This window comes from Microplitis mediator, chromosome 9 (genome assembly GCF_029852145.1).
Source record: "Microplitis mediator isolate UGA2020A chromosome 9, iyMicMedi2.1, whole genome shotgun sequence".
In the NCBI taxonomy this organism is placed as follows: domain Eukaryota; kingdom Metazoa; phylum Arthropoda; class Insecta; order Hymenoptera; family Braconidae; genus Microplitis; species Microplitis mediator.
Window position 1 is genome coordinate 4,246,804 of NC_079977.1, and position 25,754 is coordinate 4,272,557.

Genomic DNA, 25,754 nt, shown 5'->3' on the forward strand with positions numbered 1-25,754 from the left:
TAGTTTTTATGATATTGAAAACGTTATAAAAATATAAAAATTAATCTTAGATTCTTCCGACTTACAGTATATCAAATTAAAATGATATAAAAATGAATTTATTAATGAATAACTTAAAATAATAAGGACTCAAATTTCAAAAGCCTACTTTTTATCAATACCTGATAAGGATAATTTTAAAAATATATTTGTAATCTATAAATTCTCGTATAAGCATAAACTTGGAATAATTAAGTATTAATTTTTATTAATAGAAAATATGAAAAACATCATTTTAAAAGTTATAATTCTAATAAATAACAAATACTCAATAGGCAATGATTTAAAAAATTGCATTAAAATCACGATTCACTGATAAGAGCATAGAAATAAAATTTAATAGAAGAAGTTGTAGGTGAGGTAAGCAAAAGGAAGAATGACAGGTAATACAAAACAAATTTTTTTGTATTATATTTTTCATATAGGGAAAGGGGGGGGGGGGGGGCAAAAGGCGGTAGGGTAGGCAAAATGGGGTACCCCCAAAATTTGATAAAAAAAAATTTTATTTTTTAAATGGTTTTTAAACATTCCAAAATCACTTCTGTAAATATAATTAAGCGTTACTTTGAATTTTTTTTGATAAACTTTTTCAAAAATCAATTGTCAGTTTAAAAATATTAATGACGTTTGTATTATGATAAAAACTATTAAAAATTTTTTTTCTCCTTTTGTATCCAATAAACATGTAAAATATAATTTTTCTTCATGTAAATTACTTTAAAAAAAATTCAACTTAATCAAATTCGTTTAAAATCCAGAAATTTTTTTTTTTTTACCTTTTTTAGGTACCCCACTTTGCCCGCAGAAATGAAAAAATTTTTTTTTCAACGGTAACTGAAAATTTCTTCTATTTACTTTGAATATCATTAAAAAAAAAAAGATTTAGCGTATTTGAGTCCTCGAAAACTTGGTATTTCCTTAAGTACCCCCTTTTGCCCCTCCCTTCCCTATATATTTATTTTAAATTATATATATCATAATTGCACGCCTCGATTTTTAATTATATATATAAATATTGTCAATTATATATATTATTATTTATAATGTTTTATAATATTATTTATAATATTAAATACACTGACACAAGTTGAGGATACCCACAGAATGGAGTAAAAAAGTTGTAGGTGGCGCTGTTATTTTCTTCTTTCGATCATTTTACCACACATTGGAGTAGATTGTACAAGTAATCTGGTATTGTATACTCCAAAAATAGTAACAGATACCAATTCATATAAAATTGTGTGGTTCCCAAAACCACAAAATAAGTATTTTATACTACATTGAGTAGTTGTGGAAACTACAAAGTTTTACCACATTACAGTAGTAAGCAGAACTCCCATAGTAGTAAAATATCACGCACACTGTGGCTTATGTTACTACAGTTGTCATTGCGGCGACCACAAAGTGTAGTAAAATTTTTACTAGTTTGGTGTGGTAAATTCTACTCCAGCATTTTTTCCCGTGTGATGTCTGTTACATTCGCTCCCCTGTGGAAAAGCTCTCATAAATTCTGATAAGATATTGAATATTTTTTATGAGAATCTATGAGCTTCGAAAATATCTATGAGATTTAAAAAAATTCTCATATGAATTTTTATGAGAATCTATGAGTCAAAGCTTTTGATGTTTTCCTATCATGATTTCCGTACTAGATTTTTAAAAGAATGAGTAAGATTTTTTAATTTATGAGATTTTGTGACTCGAATTCCGCCAACGATTATGAGATTCAATAAGTACTTTCACTTCTATAAGATTGTTACAGTTTATTCTAATGTATTTTCAATAAGAATTGATCAGGCGAATATCGATGTTATAATACTTACAAAATCTCAATAAGATTATTTTTTTATACGAAATTTTCAGAATTTATAAGTTTTAGTAAGAGTTATCCTAGGAGATAATATCTTATTGAATATCATAAAATATTTGTCATATTTTATGAGAAAATATTTAACACATATTTCTTCGAAATTTTATGAGATTGAATCAGGAATCACATGGACAAATGCAGACCTTTTTCTCATAAAAATTTTATGAGAATTAGTAAGAAAATCTATAATCGAATTAACTTGTAAAAACTTAAAAGATTTAATTTTAATTTAAAAGCTATGTGATTTATGAGTTTTTGTAAGTTTTAGTTAGAAGGCTATTACTTATAAAATATTATGGAGTACTTATGAGATTTTATAAATAATTTCCATTCACATAAAATATTAATTTTATCAGATTCATTCAAAAATAATTGCTTAACTTCATTTTTTTTTTATAAGAATTTACACCAAAAATACTAATATTATCACTATTTCTTGTACTTTAAATATTTTAACTGTTCGGAGATGAGTGAAAATATAAGTTTTTATGTGATTTTTTACAAACCCAGTAATCTATCTTGCCCCATTTTTTTTTTTTTTTTGGTGCAAGATACATTACTTTTTGTAGCGATATTGCATTTTTTTGGTTAAACAGAATAAAATTTCTCGGAACAAGTACTATTCTTTTCACGCAAGTTTTTTTGTATTCTCCGAACAAAATAACAAAAGTTGTTTAAGCCAAGAGAAAAAATTTCTCGGGAGAAAAGATCGATATGGAGAAGGGGAAAGTCACCGGTGCTAGGCAGCAGCAGCGGGAGTAGTTCAGTGCTCGCCACGAGATCGCGCCTACGATTTGTAGTGTCCCTGGTAAGACATTTATTTCAGAAGTGTTATATTCCAAATTTCAATACGATTTTATTCGAGTACTCCTCTGTCATTTGACAGACCAACAAGTACCTGTTTGGGTTGTAGTATGGTGTATCCCATTATATATTATGACTTTAATATTTAATATTAATGTTTACTTGAGTGATTTTTGATGAATAAATAAACGGACTCAATTTCATAGATTTTTCGTGAATAGATTGCTAAAGATTTTCCGCGTAAATACTCATACAAATATTCTTGAGTATACATAATAGAAATTTTTTGAATTCATGCTAAAAAATTTAATAATTTAGCATATAAACTATATGGAAAATAACTGTACTCACATTGATTAATCAGTATCAAATCTTTTATGATTACTTCAGAAATCGTCTCATACAATCTTATTCATTTCCAAAATCTACTCAATTGTAAACTTTACATTTTTCGAAAACTTATAAATACTTATAATCACAATATTACAGCTTCTGTTTCTTATAGATTCTGATAATTTATATGAGAATTTTAAGAAAAAAATTTTTTTGATGCACCAGCTATGAGAAAATAATTGTATCAGAAATTTTGAGATTTTTCGTGGACAAATACTGATCGTTTTCTCATAGCCAATTTTTTTTATGAGATTTTATAAGACCTTTTCCACAGGGTCATCAACTTTTATCCTACTGTGTGAATCGAAGTTGCCGCTTTCCACCTCCGTCGAGGAGAAAAATAGTATACACTACTTGGGCAGTAAATAAAAAAGCCTTAGATCACATGTTTGTTGATTGCATGTAATCAGAGACCTTTCTTACTTTACTGCCCTAGGTGTGTAATATACTCATGCATTGTACATTATTATTGCTATTGAAATAATTTATTATCTTCCAATTTTCATAATTACAGTTGTAAGTTGTGCATTTGTTAAAATATCTGGAATAGAGGCAACAGACAATACATTGAAATTTATAATGAAAAATCCTGAGCTGCCAGGTCGTTTTAGAATTGAATTGACTAAAACTGAGCAAATGTTAATTAATCCTGACACGCCAATTACTTTTGCTCGAAGAGGACGTGGGGATGATCGTGATCATTGGAATAGTGAGGAGACTAAAAACTAGGAGAGGTAGTACAAAAATTTTAAGCAAATTTTAAATTTGAATATATATGTATATATTTCTTTTTGTACTTACACTACTTAAGTTCTATTTTATTTTTACAATTATTTAGTTTGTTTCGTAATTTAATAATTTTACATTGTACTACAACTACAATAATCGAACAGATATTGCTCAATATCGAATGGGTTAACGAATACGTGCATGTGTGTTAATGATCATCATAAACGGTTTTGTTGAGTGGGCATGCGTCATAGTTTACTTTTTGAGGGAGAGGGAGCTTCCTTCCAAGAAATTTCCGCTCCTCCGTAGATTATCTGTCCGGGTTGATGTAGATTGACTGTATGTATTTTGACAAAAGTGTTTTCGAACTGTCTGAGCTCGAAAACAACGGGAAGTTTCAGAGCTTGCTAACAGGGTCGGCCAGTTAACAGTTTTTCATTTTTTCTTCGACGTTATCCAAATCAGGCTCACTATTTTCGTTTAGTTTCTTACCATACTCTGCCAGATGATCTAGAATGTTTTCGAGTTCGGATTTTGTTGCGACAGAGAAATATTCATCAAATAAATCATAGTAAAGATCCCTCATGAATTCAAACCAATAATATTGAAGGCTCCCATTATCAAGATCCTTTTTGTCGTCAATTGCTGACGTCGTCGGCCTCAGTAGGTGTGCAAGCTTTAGTCGTTGAATTAATCCTTCTGTGAATTCTTCGACTTTTGGAACGTCTTTTGGATCGACTTTTTCGAAACTCATTTTAATAAATGGAATTAATTTATACTGGGAAACAATTCTTACGTTTAAAAAATATACTATCGGCGTCATCAATTGTCGAAGACTAATCAAATACTTTGTAAGTTCTTCGGAGTCACTCTTTTCGATAGTACTACTCGACAATTCGTCACTATTTCTAGATTTTTTATTGGTAGATTCTCGTTCCACCAAAAATTTGACTATTGCGACTTCCTCAACAGCTGAATATTTGTGTAAGAATTCCGAAATCGCCTGTATCAGACCGTATATTTTGTCTTTCATGTCTGGTGCGAATGGCTTACCATCTGGGTTCAAGTGTTCTGGTAGACCGCGTCTTCTGATTATCACTCTTAAATCTGTAACAAAAAAAAAAAAAAAATAACAATACAATTGAACATATGCTGTAATTCACGATATTTCATGAGTTACAAAATATACACCGTAGAAAAATTTTTGGTGTGAAAATGATCTCCGAGGACTTGATACGGTCTGCTCACCCGAGTCAAAAATAAAACTTGATTCAGGCTCGCTTCACCTTATTTTCTTTTGAAGCTATCGATTTGCCGTCGATTTTTCGCTAAGATTTCGACTTTTTCGACTTGAATTAAATTTTTTTGAACTTTTTTCATCTTAGTTCAAACTTATTCGTAGTTTTTGATCTTAGTTTCTACTTATTCGTCTTTACTTCGAGCACGATAGTCATTCACCTTACTTTTGACTTGCTGAATCGAGTCGAAAAAAAAGTTATTCTAATTTACCTTGCGTTCGCCTCAATATACACTTATCCAAAAAATGATAGGAACAAGAAAATTTTATAAATTTTTGTGGTGATGTTTGGAAGGCTGTATTTTTGTGAAAAATGATCGTATCGAAAAAATAAAATAAGCGAATTGAAGTTTTAAATCTCTAGTTTGAAGATCTTTCAGCAAAATAATTTTCTGAGCCACGATTTTTGCGGAATCATAAGAAATAGGTCGAGACAAAATTTTTCTAAATTTTTTAGTTTCGCTTTTTAGGTTTACGGGGCCGGAAAAAACTTTCGCCTTAATATATAAAAATTATTTCACCTTAAAAGTTTTGACTTTTTCGCCTTATAATTCAAGTCAAATAAGTCTAGACTAAGTCAATTTCGACTTGATTTAAACTTTTTCGTCTTAAATCGTGACTGAGTAAGCCAGTTAAGTCTGAACCAAGGCAAAAACTCAATGTATTTCATATCTCCGTAAAAAAACTCGAGTTTGTCTTATGAAAAACGGCTCCAAATTTCTACTTGGTGAACCAAGTCTCAAACAAGTTTTATTTTTGTCCTGGGCGGTGAAAATTGACGGTGTGGAATATTAAGCGGTTTACTTTTAACACGGTATGAGTGTTTTCTTTGATACCGTTTGGTGTTATCACCTAAAATATTGTCCGATTATGTAATTGGTAGTTAAAAATTATTAAATAATATATAGGTTACAGCGCTAGATAGTCAAATTGGATAACAAGTTGTATACAAATAGTCGTCAAAAACAGAAAAGCACGAAGTTGGCGGACATTTGACGAAAAATTCAAGAAAACTTTTGTAAAGTGAACTTTTGCTTAACAAACTGTGCTATTAGGGCCTATTTAAGTGATCTCTTTGAGAAAGAATAGACAAAGTTTCTGCCAACTGAGCAACTGCAACAAAGATAGTACTGGTCGCCTACTCGTGAGTAACAAAGAAAATTGACCTGGCCCTTTTTAACAAGTTTCTCTATCTCTCTCAAGTAGGAGAACAATATATTCTATCCTTGTTGTACTTGCACAGTCCCTAAAAACGCCGACCACGTTTTTTTTTAAACATATAAAAATTTATGGGAAATAAGAACCTCCATTACTAGATTATAGAGTAATTTATTGAGCCTCGTTATTATTTTTCGTTTAAAATTTTCATTTGAACAACAAAGTTGGATTAATTTAAGAAAAATCTTATATTTTAGCTCAGATAGTTAACGAAATTAAAAAAAATATTAATACAATTTACGATAGAACGAAATGTAAAAATAAATTACTATCATTCAGTGTAATTATAACTGAGGTATAGTAAAAAATACTATTGTACATTTATACAGGCACTCATCGATGTAAAAGGATAGACTTTAACTCAATATTTGACTTATCAATGTATAAATAATGAATAAATGTTTCTACTTACTGGTCGAATTCCTGGCATAGTTATATAGTATCACCTTATCCGTAACCCTTCTTTGATGTGCCATTATTAAATATATATGAAAGAATTTGATAAAAAAATTCAACGCCGTTAGAACTTGTTCACACACTAATGAGGATGGAGTCTTTTTTTTTTTATCCTTTAGGCTATCGTCCCGATTGAGTCACGTGTCAGTTACCAGGCGGTGATCACTCAATACTTATGTAAAGGACTCAATTTTGTCAGCCGGCTTAGCTTTTCCAAGGTTACGAGAATAGTTACTATTCTAGTGACCTCGAGTTTTTCCATACCAACGGAGTAGAGGGAGACTAAAGATGGGCAATGGGATTTGTTTTGACAAACTCCTCCGCTTGAGAGCAGCATAACCGCGAATTTGGTAGCTGTGCACTTTTGGATTTTCCAAATTTTTCATTAATATTATTATTCATGTTGATAACTGTAATGATTAATTACAATTTAAAAGTTTTATTGAGCATTATGTTGATCAATAACAATTACTATTATTATTTCTGTTGTCATTATTATTTTTTACATTACAATTATTGTTTATGTAAAAAGATAAGTATTTATTTTACCGCTATAAGCACTAGAAAAATCGGGATACTGGCGCATGTGACAAACCGTAAATTTGACGTTTAAAATGATATAAAATAAACACAGGCTTATAACGAGTAGTCGAGATCAAAACTAAACGCACGGTAGTGGGAAACTGAAATTTCAGAAAAATTTACCGTCCCTTAGACCAGGCTTATGATGGGTAGTTGACTGTATATGAAAAATAAAATTCATTTTTTTATTAAATTAATTTATGAAATATATGTACATATTTAAACACGTAATATTATATATAATAAATTAATTATAATACAATTTTTTAATTAATTATAGTTCGTTATGTTGTTTTGTAGTGAAGCACAGGCGGAGGTGGAGCTGGCAAGTCACTTGTAAATTGGGTTGCTTCGGAAACCTAAATGATAAATAAGTAAATTAATTAATTAGTAATATAAGTGAGTATTTGATTGGATGAAAATAATCAATTAATTGATGACTAACCTGTGGCACGTGACCGAGAGTATTATTGGCGGAATAATTAATTCTCTGTGGATAACTTGCGGATGAGTGATTGGTAGACTGTGTCAATCCGGGTGGAATATTTGGTGGTTTGTATCCGGGTATCTGAAAAAAAAAAAAAATTATCATTAAAGTCTAGCTTTGGCTCTCGATTTATGGCAACACTTTGCTAGAGCTAGAGCATTTCCGAATGCACCCACAAATTTTAATAAAACTGTTAAATTCAAATTTTTAAATTTCGCGCCAAGTTGGCGCTACTGCGCGCTGCTGTATTCGTCGTTCAAATTTTTGCTATAGTGGGGGCAGTCGATGAATCGCAAAATCGATTGCTTTGTATCAACTGACGGTTCGATTGCGGCAGTTAGACTCATCGAAAGTGGCAGTAGTGGTCGAGATCCTTCTTTACGTTCAAATCGAAACACAGTATCGGTTAATTCGCGGAATTGTCCATAAAATTTATTGCTCATAGTAATTGTTTAATTAAAATGTGCAGTGTTTGTAAAATTTAAACTGTGCAAAATGTCTGTGGTGTTGTTAAGTGTTGAGTGTTCAGTGCTAGTGTAAAGTGTCGCGAATTGCTGATGGTGATGACTTCCAAGTTCCTGAGTAAAATCATCTGGCATCGTCTGGTGGGAAATAGCAGTTAAGTGACGTTTTTTAGCTGCAATGCACTTGGAACAATTTAATTTAAATCTCCAAGTGTATTAGGACACCCTTCTGCATATTATTTCCCGCCAAGGTTTGTTCAAACACTCAAGTGTTTTTTTTTAATATTTCAAATATTTTTTTATCATATTCTGCCGCCATTTTATTTTAACGTTAGAATTTTAATTTGTCTCAAATTTTTAATAACTTATTTTTCAAATATTTAAATTTACCGCGCAAGTAATTTTAATAATTAACAAATTAATTACTTTGGGTGTATTCAGAAGCTTTGTAGCTCTAGCTATCGCTATATGAGAGCTAGAGCTAGAGCATTTTTGCATGCACCCTAAAATGGGCTATTTCGACGTTTTTTTTTGACTTCCCACTAAGAAAATTGTAAATTTTCAAAAATTCGGAAAGTTATTGGTTTCGGTCCGATTTACGAATCGAATTTTCATCAGATGTCGACGTTTTGAGGTCCTAGGAAGCTATTCTGACTTGTGTGTGTGTGTGTGTGTGTGTGTGTGTGTGTGTGTGTGTGTGTGTGTGTGTGTTGTGTGTGTATGTATGTGTGTGTGTGTGTGTGTGTGTGTGTGTGTGTGTGTGTGTGTGTGTGTGTGTGTGTGTGTGTGTGTGTGTGTGTGTGTGTGTGTGTGTGTGTGTGTGTGTGTGTGTGTGTGTGTGTGTGTGTGTGTGTGACTCTAGAATTCAAGAAAACGCACTGAAAATTTAATATAATTTATTTTAAGCAACAAAATTTTGATTATTTAAGAAAATTTCCAGTTAATTGCAAATAACTTACGACTTGTGAGAAATATCGATAATTTTCTCCGAGATAAGTTGTAGGAAATAAAATGCTCTACAAAAAATATCTTGTAAAATTTTCCGATAAAGTTGATGGTTGCGTCAAAGTTTAAAAAATGTAAAAATTTATCGTCAATCTAACTTTAACTTTGAATAACTTTTGAAGAAATAAAAATATCGAAAAATTATAAGAGACTTTTTTTATAGAGCGTCAAATTTCCCATAAGATTATGTCTTGAACATTTGAAAGTATTGGTCCCACCGTGAACTACAAAATTTCAAAGCTTAAAGAATAAATTTTCCCATGTTTTTTAAACGGGAAATAGAAAATTGCGATGCGGCAGTTGTTAATATTAATATTAAGAGCTCAAACTTTCACAGTATTTTTTTTTCGCCATTTCCAACAATATTTTCGATATAATGAAGAAAAAAAAAATTAGTCGATTTTTTTTAATCAGTCTAATATACATAAATCTATTTATCTCAATACTTGGCAATTAAAAAGAGTTTAAAGTATGAAAAGGCACAGATTCAAGTCAGGACCTATCTAATGATACCAATTTCAATAACATTAACTAATTCTATCATATAGATATGGCGGGAACAAAATTCTTTTAATAGTACACTGTAAAAAATCCGGAGTGAATTCGGAGTGAAATTAAATCCGAATTCACTCCGCATTCACTCCGCCACTCGAAGTTCCGGAGTTTAAAAAAAAATCACTCCGTATGCGGAGTGATTGCGGAGTGACGCGGATTTTATTTCACTCCCAATTCACTTCGGTCCGGAGTTTTAATACTTAAATAAATTTATATTAATTTATATGAAACTGCTAAACAATGTGTGTGTGTGTGTGTGTGCGAGTGTGTGTTTGTGTGCATGTGTGTGTTTGTGTGCGTATGTGCAAATGTGTGCATGTGTGCAAATTTGTGCGAGTGTGCAAATGTGTAAATGTGGGCAAATTTGTGCGTGTGTGCAAATGTGTGCGTGTGTGCATGTGTGCAAATTTGTGCGAGTATGCAAATGTGGGCAAATTTGTGCGTGTGTGCAAATGTGTGCATGTGTGCAAATTTGTGCGTGTGTGCAAATGTGTGCATGTGTGCAAATTTGTGCGAGTGTGCAAATGTGTAATGTGGGCAAATTTGTGCGTGTGTGCAAATGTGTGCGTGTGTGAAAATTTGTCCGAGGGGAGTGAATAATTAAAAATTCATTCACTCCGCATTCACTCCGGATTTAATCCGCATTCACTCCGCGAATTTTTTACAGTGTATAGATAATAATAGTTAATAATAATAACAATATTAAATACCTTATCATTTATTTCTGGAAATATTGTACTCAAATTAAAATTAGTAAGACTCGTTCCTGACGGATGATGTGTCATCGCAACAGAATTACTCGTCATACTTCTACTCCTATTTGAATTTCCCGGCAGTCCCATTCCCATAGCATGCGGGGAATTCTGATACAACGCATTGGCATGTGTCGGCGGCGGAGGTGGTGGCGGGGGCAAAAAACTCGCCGAGTGCCCATGGTGATGATGGTGGTGATGATGATGATGATGCGGATAATCTTCCATCGTCGCCACACCCGGTACCGAAAACTCCACATGCATCGGGTCCGTCTTCTTCTTACTCTTCTTACTGACACTCGTGTAATTTCTTTTGCTGTCACAATTCTGGTGGTGCTTCACTCCCCCATTACCATAATGAGTATTTTTGACATTAGTCGTTGCCGTTGACGAAGCCGTGACACGTGTACTCGAAGATGTCACACTGGCTGGCATGTCTGTTGATTTTGATGGATTGCCAACATTCGTAGTAACATTCGGTAGTAAAAATGAATTTGCCTCTAAATAATCCGTCGGGTTGTCATGCAACGGCATCATGTAACTTCCGGGAGTATTACCAGATATTCCCGGGATAAAATTTGTCGTCGGATAAATATTTGCGTTTGGAGAATAAGTATAAGACGTATGATTAAAATTCTGGTTCATCACTTGGCCATATCCGTTACCGTCATCCGGATTCGTCGCTAAATAATTTATCGGGGGCATCACCATGTCCGCTGACAGACCACCCGGGAATTTATTCTGCGAATAATCTGCGGAGAATTTTATTGCGTGCAATTGTTTGTCTGCGTGATTATTATCCTGGATACTAGAGGAAGTATTCACTCCAATCAAAGCTTCTGCGGTATAATTACTTTTGCAATTGCGGTTCCTCCATAGTCCGTCTTGCTGCTGGTACTTCTGCTGCTGATACCCGTCAGCAGCACAAGCGCCAGGAAACCCGGCAATTTTTTGCTCCTCGTGTTGCGGCAACTGGTCAGTTTTCCGCATCTCCATTTGTCTTCTAGCCGTCCGCGGACTTGTGTTGCTCTTCCGCTGATGTTTCCGCGTCTGCGATTGGGTCTGGGTCTGGGTCTGCTGCTGATGCGGGTGATGGGGATGATTCTGCTGATGTTTCTCAGCCTTCTCGTGCTCGACTAATTGACTTACGGACAAAAAGGACCCGCCTTGAACGGAATGCTGGACATTCTGTTCATTGATGACTGAGAATTCTTTGTCTTTTATTGTCTTAGGCTGCGCTAGATCATTGCGCGGCTGTCCGAACATGAAACCCGACTTTTCAGTGACGGTACCCAGGGCTAGATCACCAACGAGAGTTGGCAAAGTTGACGGCACCACCTGATGCTGCTGCTGCTGATGTTCAATTGATTTAATAACTTGGGAGTGGTCTGGGTTCTGAGGGTTTTTGGTTGGCGACCAGGAAAAATGCTGGTCATCGGGATAATAAGTCGTGTCTGTTAATCTCCGGGGGTCAGTTTGCAGGCTCGAAACATTCGTGAATCCCGCAGCGCTTACTGCTACGTCATAGTTGTTGTAAAATTGATGATTTGCTGCTGCTGCTGATGCTGACGATGACTGATTGTAAGTTGGAGGCTGGCTAAAAATATTATTCTGACAAAACTCCAGTTCTTTGCCAATCGGCGGCAAAATAATGTCCGGCATATTGGAGTTGTGTTTTATTTCCGGTGTCATCATCCAGTTTACTGGTGGTCTGGCCGCCTGCTGGACCTGCTGTTGGATTGCTTTTGATTTCAACTGCTGCTGCTGCGGCTGCTTGTAGGGATCGTGCAAAATCGCCTGATATTTTATCTGATCTTTGTAATTTCCTGAGTAAATATCAGGACATTTTGCGGGGTTACCAGATTCGATATCAAAATTAATAGAGTCGTAATTGCTGTAGTTTTTATTCTCCTTTGGTGGCTGATTAGTTTTCGAGTGTCGCTGCTGCTCCAATGGAAATTCTGATTGCGTGTAATTTGGGTCGATTGTAAATTTTTTGTTTAGTTTATTGTTACCGTAATCGTCCACTGGATTTTGATTACGTGATTTTTGTGTCGGACCAGCAGATTTTGTTTTATCTTGACTATGGGTCACTGTCGTTGTGGTTGTTGTTGTTGTTGTTGCTGTTGTTGTTGTTGGTGTTGATTTAGTTTTTTTTTCTACTCCCGTTAATGATAAATCCGTAGTAAATGATTGTCCCGTATTATTATTATTATTATTATTATTATTATTATTATTATTATTATTATTATTAGCATTATTATTATTAAATGCTGCGTTTTTTTGTAATGAAGAATAATTAAAATTTTCACAAATTGTTTTATCTTCACTTGAATTTTGTTCAGTATTTTGTTCAAATCTTAATAAATTATTATTATTATTATTATTGTTATTTTTGTTTTTATTTGTTTTATTATTATTATTATTAGTATTTGTCGAATTATTAGCAGTATTATTATTATTTGGTGAAAGTCCAGTCCAAGAAAGAACACTAAAATTTGACGAATTATTTGCACCAGTAGACTTATTATTATTATTATTATTATTATTATTATTATTATTATTATTATTATTATTATTATTATTATTTGTAACATTTTGTTGCTGCTGTTGTTGTTTTTGTTGCATTTGTGACGTAACTTGATGGGAATAATGAGGCAGCGTTGAAATCTGCCCACTATTTTTATTATGCGAAGAATTGTCATCAAAAATTTTCTTTTCATCCCGCGTATAAGGAACGTAATGTCCAGTATAATTTTCCGAATTAATCTTAACACCCGTGACATCATAGTGCTCATTTTCACTCATTTTCAAACCGGAAACACCGAAGTCCGCTGACATTTTATCACCAAAGTGTTCCGTAATTTTGACAGATTTCGTCGCCGTTTGTTTTGTCGTTGCATTGCTGTAATTTTGATCCAAATTTTGACCTGGAACTTGAACTTGAGACTGAACTTGAGATTGAGGCTGAGTCTGAGTTTGTAAATCGCGTTCTTTAATTAAATAATTTTGATAATCAGGAACTGGTGAATTTTTATTCAAATTTCCCAGGTTATAACGTGGGGTCAATTGATTATTAAAAATTTCTTTGTGGGAATAATTAGAAGACTCATGATTACTTTCAACATATCGCTGCTCTTGGGAAGAATATTGATACGGTAAAGTAAGAGATTCATTGTTTTGAATCCCGCTCTGATTTGAATAAACCCGCGAATTATCTATCGGAATAATTTGCTCTTCTGTATTATTTACCGTAAAATTAGTGTAGTTTGACGTATAATCCGTCAGTAATGTCGTCTGATAACGCGTCGAGTTATCATTACTATCATTATATTTAGACAATTTATTATTATCATTCGTTGAATTAATAATAATATTATTATTAGAATTATTATTATTGTCGTTATATTTAGATTTATCTATTTTTTTATTGCTATCGATATCACAGTTTGAATTTACAGTCGAATTCCCGCTAGATATTGAATTTATCGATGTCGGAACAATCGACTTCGAATAGGGAACAATTCGATACAATTTGTCTTTGAACGTCTCGCTGTTTATTATTTTCGGCAGCGACTTCGCCGAGTTATCAATTTTTACTTCCGGGTCTGGGATCAAATTTTTTTTGAATTTACTGTCGCTTATTTTCAAATCGTCGGCTTTTACTTTGAAACTATTGGGCTCGATGTTGCCGATCTGCAGCAACATCGGGGGTGTCTGGCTGTGATACTTCAGGTCCTCTTTCATGTCTTCCTCAAGAACCTCAGTCTTGCCGTTCAACGACGACACCAACGGGAATGCCATCAGAAAGGCCGCGGTCGGTGAAATCGACTCCGGGTTATGGGAATTCGACGGGACTTGAAGCGACGCAAATAAATCGTTTGATAAATCGGAGTGCAGGTCACGATTATTTATCGGTACGAAAGTATTGTCGGTACTGTAAAGACTTTTGGTTGATTCCTTTATCAATTTTTCGTCTTTTACTTCAGCGTCAGTTACTGTGACAGCTGACACTGACATTTCCGGTTTCATTGTCGTCGTAGTGTTGGTGTCTAGATTCAAAATAATCTTGGTCGCGTCTATCGTTGAATTGTCCGGCGATTCAGTCAATAAATTAAACCGAGAATTTAAATCACAGACTTCTTTTACTTCCGGCGGCTTATTGATGTCAACTTCGATTACTTTGTCTACGGAAAATTCATCTTTTTCAGGCAAAGGTTCCGTCAGCTCTGTCGCTGGTACTCCAGGGTCAGTAGAAATATTTTTTTCACCTGAGTCCTCAATTATTTCTTTAGCGCAGTCCGATTCTGCGGTAGTGGATTCGATTTTTGTCTCAGTTAAAATTTCAGCTGCGGATTTTTCAACTTCCGTTGACTGATTATCCAAATTGTCATCCGCATCATTATTTATTTCCGCCGAATTTTCGCTGATTTTATCAGTAACATTCCGGAAGTTAATCGGTTCGCTATTTTCCGGTGACTTGTCACCAACTTCGGCTGTCAATTTGTCATCATTTTCCGAAACATCCGCCGATTTTTTATCACTCGGTTTTAATTTCTCTTTATCATTTTTTTTTTTACTCCGAAATTTCGGTTTTTTATTTTTATTTTCTGTCCTCGTGTTTTTGCTGTCAGATTTACTGAGTGTTTTAATGTCGCGACGTACGACGGGAATCGGGACTTTGTAGGCCATAGTTGTCTTCGTTATCTCTTTACCTTTTGGTAAAATGCCTTTGCGTCCGCCGATTTTCGTTGCCTCAATAATCGTCTTTACATTTGACACCCAGTCGTGGGAATTTATTCCGACGTTTGTTCGTATGCTTGGTATTGTATTCAACGTCACTTTCTGTACTGTATTCAAGACATTATTATTTTGGACGGATATATTTTTGCAGTCGACTGACTGCATTACGATCATGGGGTTCGCTGATGACTGATTGTTGCTGATAATTATTTGGGACTGTTGCTGTTGTTGATTAGAAGTACTCGGGTTGACGAGGATATTTGTTGAGGTCAGAGGCGTTATCAGTGGCATCAATTTACCGCTTGATAAAATCAATGTTCCGGATACTAAATTTGCTATCGATGATGGATTTTGTGATGTTGATGTCGATGGTGGGGACTTTGATTTTAGTGATTTCTTAGTTGGTTTCTTGACTTGGTCTTTGTTATTTAAATTTTTTCTTTTTAATTTTTTCCGGGACTCGAGTTTGCGGATTCCGGTGCTGGATTTTGGGCCGGCTGATGACTCGATGGCTGGTTCGCTGGAAACTTTTAAATTGATATTTTGTTTTATTAATTGATTATTTATGAGGGTGGTAAGGGGGATGTAGGACTGGAGTTTTTAGTTTGATGTAGATGGGAAATTTATTTATTTTTTTTTTTTATAATAAATGTGGGAAAAAAAGTGCGATTGGTTTTTGGTAAATATCTTTGTAAATATTGAATTTTTTAAAAAATTGTAAGAAACCTTTTTTGTAGGGCGTAAAATTTTCGACAAAAAATTTTCCTATACTTTTTTAAAAAATTGAATACCTATTGAGATAATTTTAGTTTAAAGTTTTTAGAATTTAATAGAGAAATTTGGGATTTAAAATTGTCGATTGGTTTTTTGTAAATATCTTTCTAAATATTGAATTTTTCGAAAAATTACAAGAGACTTTTTTTGTAGGGCGTAAAATTCTCTGCAAAAAAGGTATCTTATAATTTTTTGAAAAATTCAATAGCTACTGAAATATTTTGAGTTTAAAATTCTAAGAATTAAATATAGAAATTTGGGGTTCAAAATTGTCTATTGGTTTTTTGTAAATATCTCTGTAAATATTGAATTTTTTGAAAAATTACAAGAGACCTTTTTTGTAGCTCTTTAAATTCTCTACACAAATGTACTTTATAATTTTTGAAAAAATTGAATACCTATTGAGATAATTTGAGTTTAAAGGTTTTAGTATTAAATATAAAAAATTTTGAGTTAAAAATTGTTTGGGATCTTATGGGTTTTGGTTTTTCTGGGCCCATGTGATCGTTAAGAATTAAAAAAAGATAAATTATGTGACAGCAGTACCTTTAAATTAATTACTGTAAATTACTTAATTATTGTAAGTCTCGAATTTAATTTAAATCTTTTCGGAGTTTCAAATTTTTCGCGCTGTTTTATAAATTTGAAATTCACGCGAAATCACGATCATTTTTGAATATTTTCAGATTCAATACTAAATTAATTATTTTTTTATCAATAGACGATACCCTTTTTTACTCGACCCCTAAAAATTACGAGAATTAGACGACAATAAATAAAATTTTGACGTACGTAAATTTTCTCCAGTATTCCATGGTTACAATTCACATTTAAAAAAATTTAGGACAGAAATACAAATAAAAAAAAATCTTTCTAGTTTTTAAAATAATTTATTATTTTTTTACCTGGGTCAGAATTATTTCGCAATTCTGAATTTTTATTTGATTCATTATTTTTATCTTCTGTATTTTTGTCATCAATATTACTGCCATGATTTTCTTGGTCTTCAACTGGGCCACTAATTTCATTATTTTTGTTATTATTTTTATTTGCCGCTACATCAATATCACCAGCCTTTGATTTTTTATTCAAAGGTATTTTTAAACCAATCGAATTATTTCTCCGTTTCTCAGGTTTCTTTCCTACAAAATAAAAATTCAAATTTAAAATTTAAAAAAAAAATAACCGCCGAGAAATAAAAATAAAATACAAACTTTCTTTATGACGATCTATATATTTATCAGTATCGTCCACATTTATTTTATTGGACCATTTCAATGGAGACATTTTTTCTAAGGCAGGTTCAGCCGGGACCGTAATACCCGCATCTTTTAACAGCGTTGACAATAATTGTGTACGTGAATAAAGTTGAGCGACTAATTTTTTCAAACGACTTAATTCCTCTTTGTGTGCATCAACTGCATTATTATTGAATAATTCTTCCGTACGATTCGTCAAATCTTTTATATATTTTGATGCGTGAATTAATATGTCAACTTTGTTACGATTTTTTCCGTCTTGATTTGGGGGTAATAATTCTTCTAGTGTTTTGAAATATAAATTCATACGATTTCTTCTGTCGCGTTCCCATGTTCTGGCATTTCTGTAAAAAAATTTTTATTAATTTTAAAATAAACATTTTTTATTTTAATTTAAATTTTAAAAAATTTATTACTTGCATTTAATTTATAAATATTTAAGAAAATTAATGGAATGTCAATTCATTAATTTTTTAAATTTAAAAATAATAATAATTTTACAAATACTTATAATAGTAGTGCAGTAACATAAATTTGCGGAGTGAATGAGTATTAAATCTGGAGTGAATGCGGAGTAATTGCAAAGCGGGTGACTGTTTATTTATTTAATCTTCTCGGAGTGAAATTCAATATGAAGAGGAGTTTATTTTAATGTTAAAACTCCGAAAAGGAGTGAATTCAGATTTAAATAAAAGTCGTAATCACTTCGAATACACTCTCGATTTTTTACAGGGTAATAATAGTAATAGAAATAATAATAATAATAATAATAATAATAATAATAATAATAATAATAATAATAATAATAATAATAATAATAATAATAATAATAATAATAATAACAATTCTACTAGCAATACTAATAATAGTAGTAGTAGTAGTAATAATAATAATAATAATAATAATAATAATAATGATAATAATCGCTGATTAAAGAAAATGATTTACTCAATGATGAATGATTTGTTAAAATCTGGGATAAGAATAATAATAATAATAATAGATGAGCGTAAATGTAGCAGATATATGAGACAATTTATAAATTTTAAATAAATAAAAATAATGAAATATAAAACAAAATCCGCGTACTAATTTTTCATTGATCCAAAAACGCATTTTGTAATTTTTATTCTACTTACATTTTATTTGTTTATTCAAATATTTTAAAAATTGCTACTTGTAAGTTGCATTTACACTCATTAATAATAATAATAATGATAATAATCCCTGATTAAAGAAATTATTTACTCAATGATGAATGTATATTTATGTAGTATTAAAATTGAATTGTTTTGATTCATTTTTTAAAATCCGGGATAAAAATAATAATAACAATAATGATTACAAAAATAACAATTACTAATACTACTAATAATAATAATAGTAATAATAATAACAATAATAATACTAATTTTACTAGCACTACTAATAATAATAGTAGTAGGAGTAGTAGTAATAATAATAATAATAATAATAATAATAATAATAATAATAATTCTACTACTAATAGTGATATTAATAGTAATAATAATAATACTAACAGTAGTAATAATAGTGATGGTAATAATAACAATAATAATAATTCTACTAATACTGCTAATAATAGTAGTAGTAATAATAATAATAATACTAACAGTAGTAATAATAGTGATATTAATATCAATAATAATAATAATAGTAAGAATAATAATAAAATAATAGGTTAAATTATAATAACTTACGTTTTTTCTTTACGAGGCATAATTTAATAATTAATTAATCATTTAATAACAAACAATCCTGCGACTAATAATATTGCCATTTTTTTATTACATGTCATATATAACAAAGTAAATAATTTAATAAATTCTTATGTCATTTTTTATTATGAGTATTAAAGTAGTAAAAAACATTTCACTTTTTTAATCTTTAAAATATAAAATTCTTTTAAATTATACTTTATTATAAAGTAATCCATGTGTACTTTAATATTAGTGTACTAATTATAGTTAGTTAATTAATTAACTATTAATTAGTTAATATTTATTATTATAAACCACTATCGAACGAGTTTTTTTTATAACAGATTACATCTGACAATGTGCGAGCGCTGGCGCCACATCGTGACACTTTGACGCACTTTCATTTTTTTTAAATTTTCCCGCTAAAAATTTGATTTTGTTTGTCAGAAAAGTGAGCGCTTACTATAATGATCTTTAGAAAAATGAACTTATTTGATTAAAATTCGAATTTTTGTTAATGAAATTTAAAATTTTTGAAAATTTTAAGTCCGGAATTTGAAATTTTACCAAAAATCACATGAATTTTTTAAATAAAGATAAGAAATTTATAAATTTTTTTAATTTTATTAACATTTGAATGTTCAGTTAAAATTATATACATATATATTTTTAAATTCTAAGTATATATTTTTTTATCACAAAATTAAAAAAAAAATTTTATCGATTTAAATATGGCGGCATTCAAGAGCTCATTGAAATTTAGATTTTATTGGTTTTTAAGGTCAATAGGTCGAGGTATTTCTAAAAATATATTCAAAAATAAATATATTTTACCCACATAATCCACAAAATATTTCATTTTTATAAAATTCCCCATTAAAAAGTCAATTATGCAAAAGTACTGTCAATTTTTTTTTTTTTTTTTGGCAAATTTTGATAATTTTCATGTGACAAATAAATAAAATTAATGAAAATTTTCCATAAAAAAGATTTTTGTTATGGCCAAAAATTATTTAAATTCAAAATTTCAAAAATAAGCTTTCGGATTTAAAAAGCGAAAAGTTTTAAAACTGACCTACAAAATTTATCTTTTTTTTTAAATTGATGAGCTCATATATGAGCTTATATTTAACTGAGAGTATGGTGATAATTAATCACTTTTAAAAGTTATTTAAATAATTCATATTTTTTTTCTATGACATATATTTATAAAGTACTCGAAACTCGCAGAAAAAAAGATTAACGAGTAACTCTTGAAAGCAATTCATAATTTTAAATTATTTTATGATGTCATAAGAAAGATGACGTATATTTAATCATCAATGGGTGAAGAAATGAATTTTAATATGAGTAATTAACTAATTAATTAGTCTACGGCGCCATTTCTATTATAAAATATATTTAAAACGTATTATGTTTTCTAATTTTATAAATTGTTATTTTAAATCGCATTTAATTTATTGGCAAGGATCCGAGGTGAAATATTTTCACACTTTACACATATATATATATATATATATGTATTCAAAATTCGCACATTAAAATAACTTGAACGTTTTCAATGTCATTACATTTTTTTCATTATAATTAACATAAATTTTCTTATTAATTCAAAAAAAGAAAAAAACGAGGATACGGAGAGAAATTTACGGTAAAAATTACACTATGGTAATAATTACCATAATATTATAGCATATTATGGTATTATTATGGTAATCGTTACCATTCTTTATAGTAATTATTACCATAGTGTATGGTGACCATTATTATGATATATGGTAACAGTTACCGTAGTGTATATATACTATGGTAATAATTATCATGATATTATAGTAATTATTACTATAATACTGCAGTAATCCTTACCATTACTGATGGTAATTATTACCATAGTGTATGGTAACCATTATCATAGTGTATGGTAACCATTACCATGATATATGGTAACCATTACTAAAGTGTATATACACTATGGTAATAACTACCATAATATTATAGTAACCATTACTATAATACTGCAGCAATCGTTACCATTCTTTATAATAATTATTACCAGAGAGTATGGTAACCATTACCATGACGTATGGTAACCATTACTATAGTTTATGTATACTATGGTAATAATTACCATGGTACTATACTAACTATTACTATAATACTGCAGTAATCGTTACCATTCTTTATAGTAATTACTACCATAGTGTATGGTGACCATTATTACGATATATGGTAACCGTTACCGTAATGCATATACACTATGGTAATAATTACCGTAATGCTGCAGTAATCGTTACCATTCTTTACAGTAATTATTACCATAGTATATGGTGACCATTATTATGATATATGGTAACCGTTACCATAGTATATATACACTAAGGTAATAATTACCACATACACTATGGTAATAATTACCATAATGCTACAGTAATCGTTACCATTTTTTACAGTAATTATTACCATAATGTATGGTAACCATTACCATAATATATATGGTAACCATTACTATAGTGTATATACACTGTGGTAATAATTACCACAAACACCATGGTAATAATTACCATAATATTATAATAATCGTTACCATATAGCATAGTACCCATGATATACGGTAACGCTTACCATAATAATATGAGATCAGTTTCCATGATGTATAGGACATTCCCATACGCACCTAGTAAATGTTATTATTCAAATATATCATCTATTCCTCCATGATTATGGTTACTATTCCCATGAGTATGGTAATCATTACCATCATTCATTTACACACGATAGAAACTACTACCATAATTACAGAAATCGTTCCCACAGTCTCGAAAACTTTTTCCAAAACTATGGGCGTATCGTCCATCAGTAATTATTACCATAACCTTATAGGTCGATATTTTATAAACGTACTGCGAACGGTAACCATAATTTTTTCTCCGTGTAATTAAATTAATTATTTATTAATCTAAAAGCAGTAAATAACTTTTTTTACACAATTTTTTCTAGTATAAAAAGTACATTATTTCCATGCAGTGTATGAATTTTTATAGCAACCCGACAATATCATAAATCATATCGTCCTAGTTTTTTAAAATTGCAGTACTATCAATTGATAGGTAGAGTTGAAGTTGTAGATAAGGGATGTATATGTTCATCAATGTCAGAGTGAATAGAGAGGGTACAATATATATGTATATATAAATATATGTACTCTCAGTTGTGATATTGATTTTACACTGGGAAATTGCCGCACCTTCTCTACCTCTTTACCTCGTGTTTACTTAGAGGATAATAAAATTATAAAAATTAAATTAATTATTATTGAGACTAAAAAAAAAAATTTATTTTAAAAATTCAAATTTTTTTATAAAATTTCTCAACTCTATTAACAGAGAAACGATTAATTTTAACGACATGGATATAACAAATTTTTTTATGAAAAATTTAATTACTTATATGTATATATATATAGAGATAAGTTTGAATAAAATGAAACATTTACTGATAAGTATAAATTTTTTTTTGAGCGTAATGTCAAAATTTAGTGTATTAATTTAATGTATATTAGTTTATTAAATGTATAAGTACTTAATGTATGTCTTAATCTGTAGGTTGGTTAATTGAACGTTTGATTTATTATATATTTATCACAGTGATAAATCTTTAATATTTAATTTTTCAGGTCAAAAAGACCTTGAAGCGATCCATTGAAAGCAGGTGGTATCTTTAATGGGTAATCTCATTGCTAGATATTTTTATTGAGAAAGTGAACAAAAATATATATTTATATCTGGTATACATTGAACTCATTTAAAAGTAATTTCTAGTCTGATAAAGCGAACTGATGTACTAGTGAGATATTAACGCGGGTTCTATTATATTGGGCTGCAGATGACGTAGTTGTGTATACTTTGGTTCGAAATATAAGCGATAAAAAATTTATATATAATTTTGGGTGAATATCAAATCATTACTTTTAATATCAGGGGTTTGAATTTATCAAAATATATTTATTTATATAAATTTTCAAATTAAAATTTCTAAATACCAAAAATTTTATTTGCCTGCAGGCCATGGTATAGTTTTTCCCTGTAACTGATATATATATATATATATATGAGATTGTATATATAGATTAGGGTGACCTAAGAAACCCGATTTTTTTTATTTTCGAGTCTCATATGAAGATTTGTTGGTTTTATATTTTTTCAGAACCTTCTCCAAAAATCAGTTCGATAAAAAATTGTTACGAGGTCGCTCACAAATTTTGAAAATTATAAAAATGATTGAAATTTGAATTTTTTTTCCTAATTTTTTTCTTACTTATGGCAGCAGTTGATTATTTCTGTAAAATAATGAATTTGCTGAAAATTTAAATATTTAAACCTCGCTCGAGAATTTTGAATACTTCCGAGTGCTGTCTTTTGGACGTTTTTGAGTGGCCCTTGAATATTAATATTAAAGAATGCCAATTTTTACCATCAATTTATATTATTATATAATATTATATTATATTATAATGAATGAAAATAGAAGCCGCGACAGAAAAATTTTTATACGAGACAAAAAAAAAAATAATAGTCGGTTTTTTTGGGCAACCCTAATATAGATATATATATTTATATGTTTGATACACGCCCTATCGTTAGATATAGTGGGTGAAAATCTTGCCAATCACGTTTCGCGAATACGAGAGGGAGTTTTCACAGCATCCCTTGTGTTTATTTGATACTGATACTGCGCAAATGCTTCTCATCTTGTTCACGACAAAAAATAAAATGGCGTGAAAATTAATCGTTGAAATCACTGCTTCAAAATCTCGATCTCCGTTTTTATTAAAAAGAAACCGTCTAATACGAGTTTTGTAAATTATACAGGAGCCAAAAAACAGTACAAAAGCAAGTTTTTCAACTTAAACAAAAAAAATTGTAATTTTTGAGAGTTTCATCTCATATAACAATCTTTTTCAATTCTTGAGCAAGTCTGCTATCAAGATCGATAGGTGCTGCAGATACTTGTGACCAGATTTAAACTGCAAGCCTTATACAAGACATTCGTGCCAGATTATAACTCAATTCTGGAGAAAGACTATCGTTGAAATTAGTTGCGCATGGTTTGCTCAAGATCTGCTCAAGGTTCAAAACTGACCTTGAGCCTTGAGCAGATCTTAAGCAAGCCATGCGTAAGTATCTACTGTAAGTTACTGGTGCAAGAAATGCGTCAGACACTTTTCATTGAACGTGTTCAAGATATCTTTAATATTCTCGCATACGATACCATGAGCAAGACATACACAAATCTTGACATAAGTTTCTTGATACATGATCTTGCGAAAGACACATACGTAGAAACAGACACTAGCAGCTAGGGGTCTTGCTCAAGATACTTACCTCAGAATCTTGCTCAAACACGTGTTACTAAGGTCAATTCCTTACACCTTTTTGTTGGATCCCAAGTGACAATTTGTCTTCATGAAACCAATTGTCAACTTAAATTCAACAATACGTCAAAAATATTTTTTTTCATGTCGCTTATGTCAAATTAAGCGGTTTTCGTGTGACAGATTTTAAACTTAAAAATTTGAAAAAAGCTGTAAACTAAACATAAAAAATGTGTATTACGACAGTTGCCAACAGGAAATTGGAGACCGCGATTTTTTAAAAAATGTGAAATTAGACGGTTGTTTTTATTGAAAACGAAAATGTTTTACTTTAATGTTACAAAAATTAATATAAATGATTGATATATCATTGGATCAAACAATTTAGATATTCAATTATCTTTAATTGTTGTAACATGCACTGTTAAATCCAAGTGTTTTACAAGTGATTTAATTAAAAACACTTAAACGTTTAACTCCTATTTAAATATATACATATATATATGTGTATATATTGTATAGTGATATTATTAATACTCATAACCGTTTGAAAGTTACTACAATGTATTTAAATGAAATAAAAGTTTGCGTGCTTTCAAATTTAAATAATTGAATTTAAAAATAATTTATTAAAATCGGAAGTCATTTTTTTTAATTAATTAGATTCCTATAAATACACAGAAAAAAAAAATTCTTAAAACAAGAAATTATCATTCGTCCCAAGGAATTTTTTACAGAGAATTAAAAGCAAAAATTTTTTTGTGGCAAGAAAAATTTTTTTGGACTGAGAACTTTTTCTTTCTGTAGGTGTATATTATTAATAATTATATATTTTTATAACCTGGGTGAAAAATTTATATAAAAATGAATTTTGATTCAAATTTAGAAAAAAAAAAACTTGAATGCGTAATAATTTTTTGAGCTTGTCAATTTGACATAAAATGTCCTTTATGTTTGAACATATATATATTACATATGTGTTATATTACATGTAAATATATATATATAACCACAGAACCGCGAACAGAAGACTAATATGGCGAGACTGGTCGGTTGCAATTTAACTCCATGATGTTTCCCTCGGGAGTCTTATAACTTCTCCGCAAAACGACTGAAAGGTAAATATTATTTATGTATGTTACAAGTCGTGCTACTGCTAATGATATTTTCACATAAAAGATTGCCAATAAAAATTTTTTACAAACCAAATATAATAGTTAAATAAATTAAGTTAT

The 25,754-nt window shown here is 30.5% G+C and overlaps 1 protein-coding gene across 1 annotated transcript; it reads right to left on the minus strand.

Annotated features, from left to right (window-relative positions):
* Positions 1-7,577: 7,577 nt before the first annotated feature.
* Positions 7,578-19,442, minus strand: LOC130674370 (putative uncharacterized protein DDB_G0282133). The gene is made up of 6 exons (XM_057479682.1): positions 19,149-19,442; positions 17,383-17,771; positions 17,074-17,310; positions 10,610-15,921; positions 7,834-7,956; positions 7,578-7,747 (listed from the first exon to the last, which is right to left on the minus strand). The coding sequence occupies exons 1-6, from the start codon at positions 19,166-19,168 to the stop codon at positions 7,673-7,675; spliced, it is 6,156 nt and encodes a 2,051-aa protein (XP_057335665.1). The 5' UTR covers positions 19,169-19,442; the 3' UTR covers positions 7,578-7,672.
* Between the last annotated feature and the right edge of the window lie 6,312 nt (positions 19,443-25,754).

Excerpts from the sequence above, each read along its gene's own strand:
- LOC130674370 (XM_057479682.1), bottom strand. The coding sequence starts at position 19,168 with ATGCCTCGTAAAGAAAAAAC. Across the intron at positions 15,922-17,073 it reads GCGAAATAATTCTGACCCAG|TTTCCAGCGAACCAGCCATC; the intron begins GTAAAAAAATAA and ends TCAATTTAAAAG. Across the intron at positions 7,957-10,609 it reads TTCCAGAAATAAATGATAAG|ATACCCGGATACAAACCACC; the intron begins GTATTTAATATT and ends TTTTTTTTTCAG.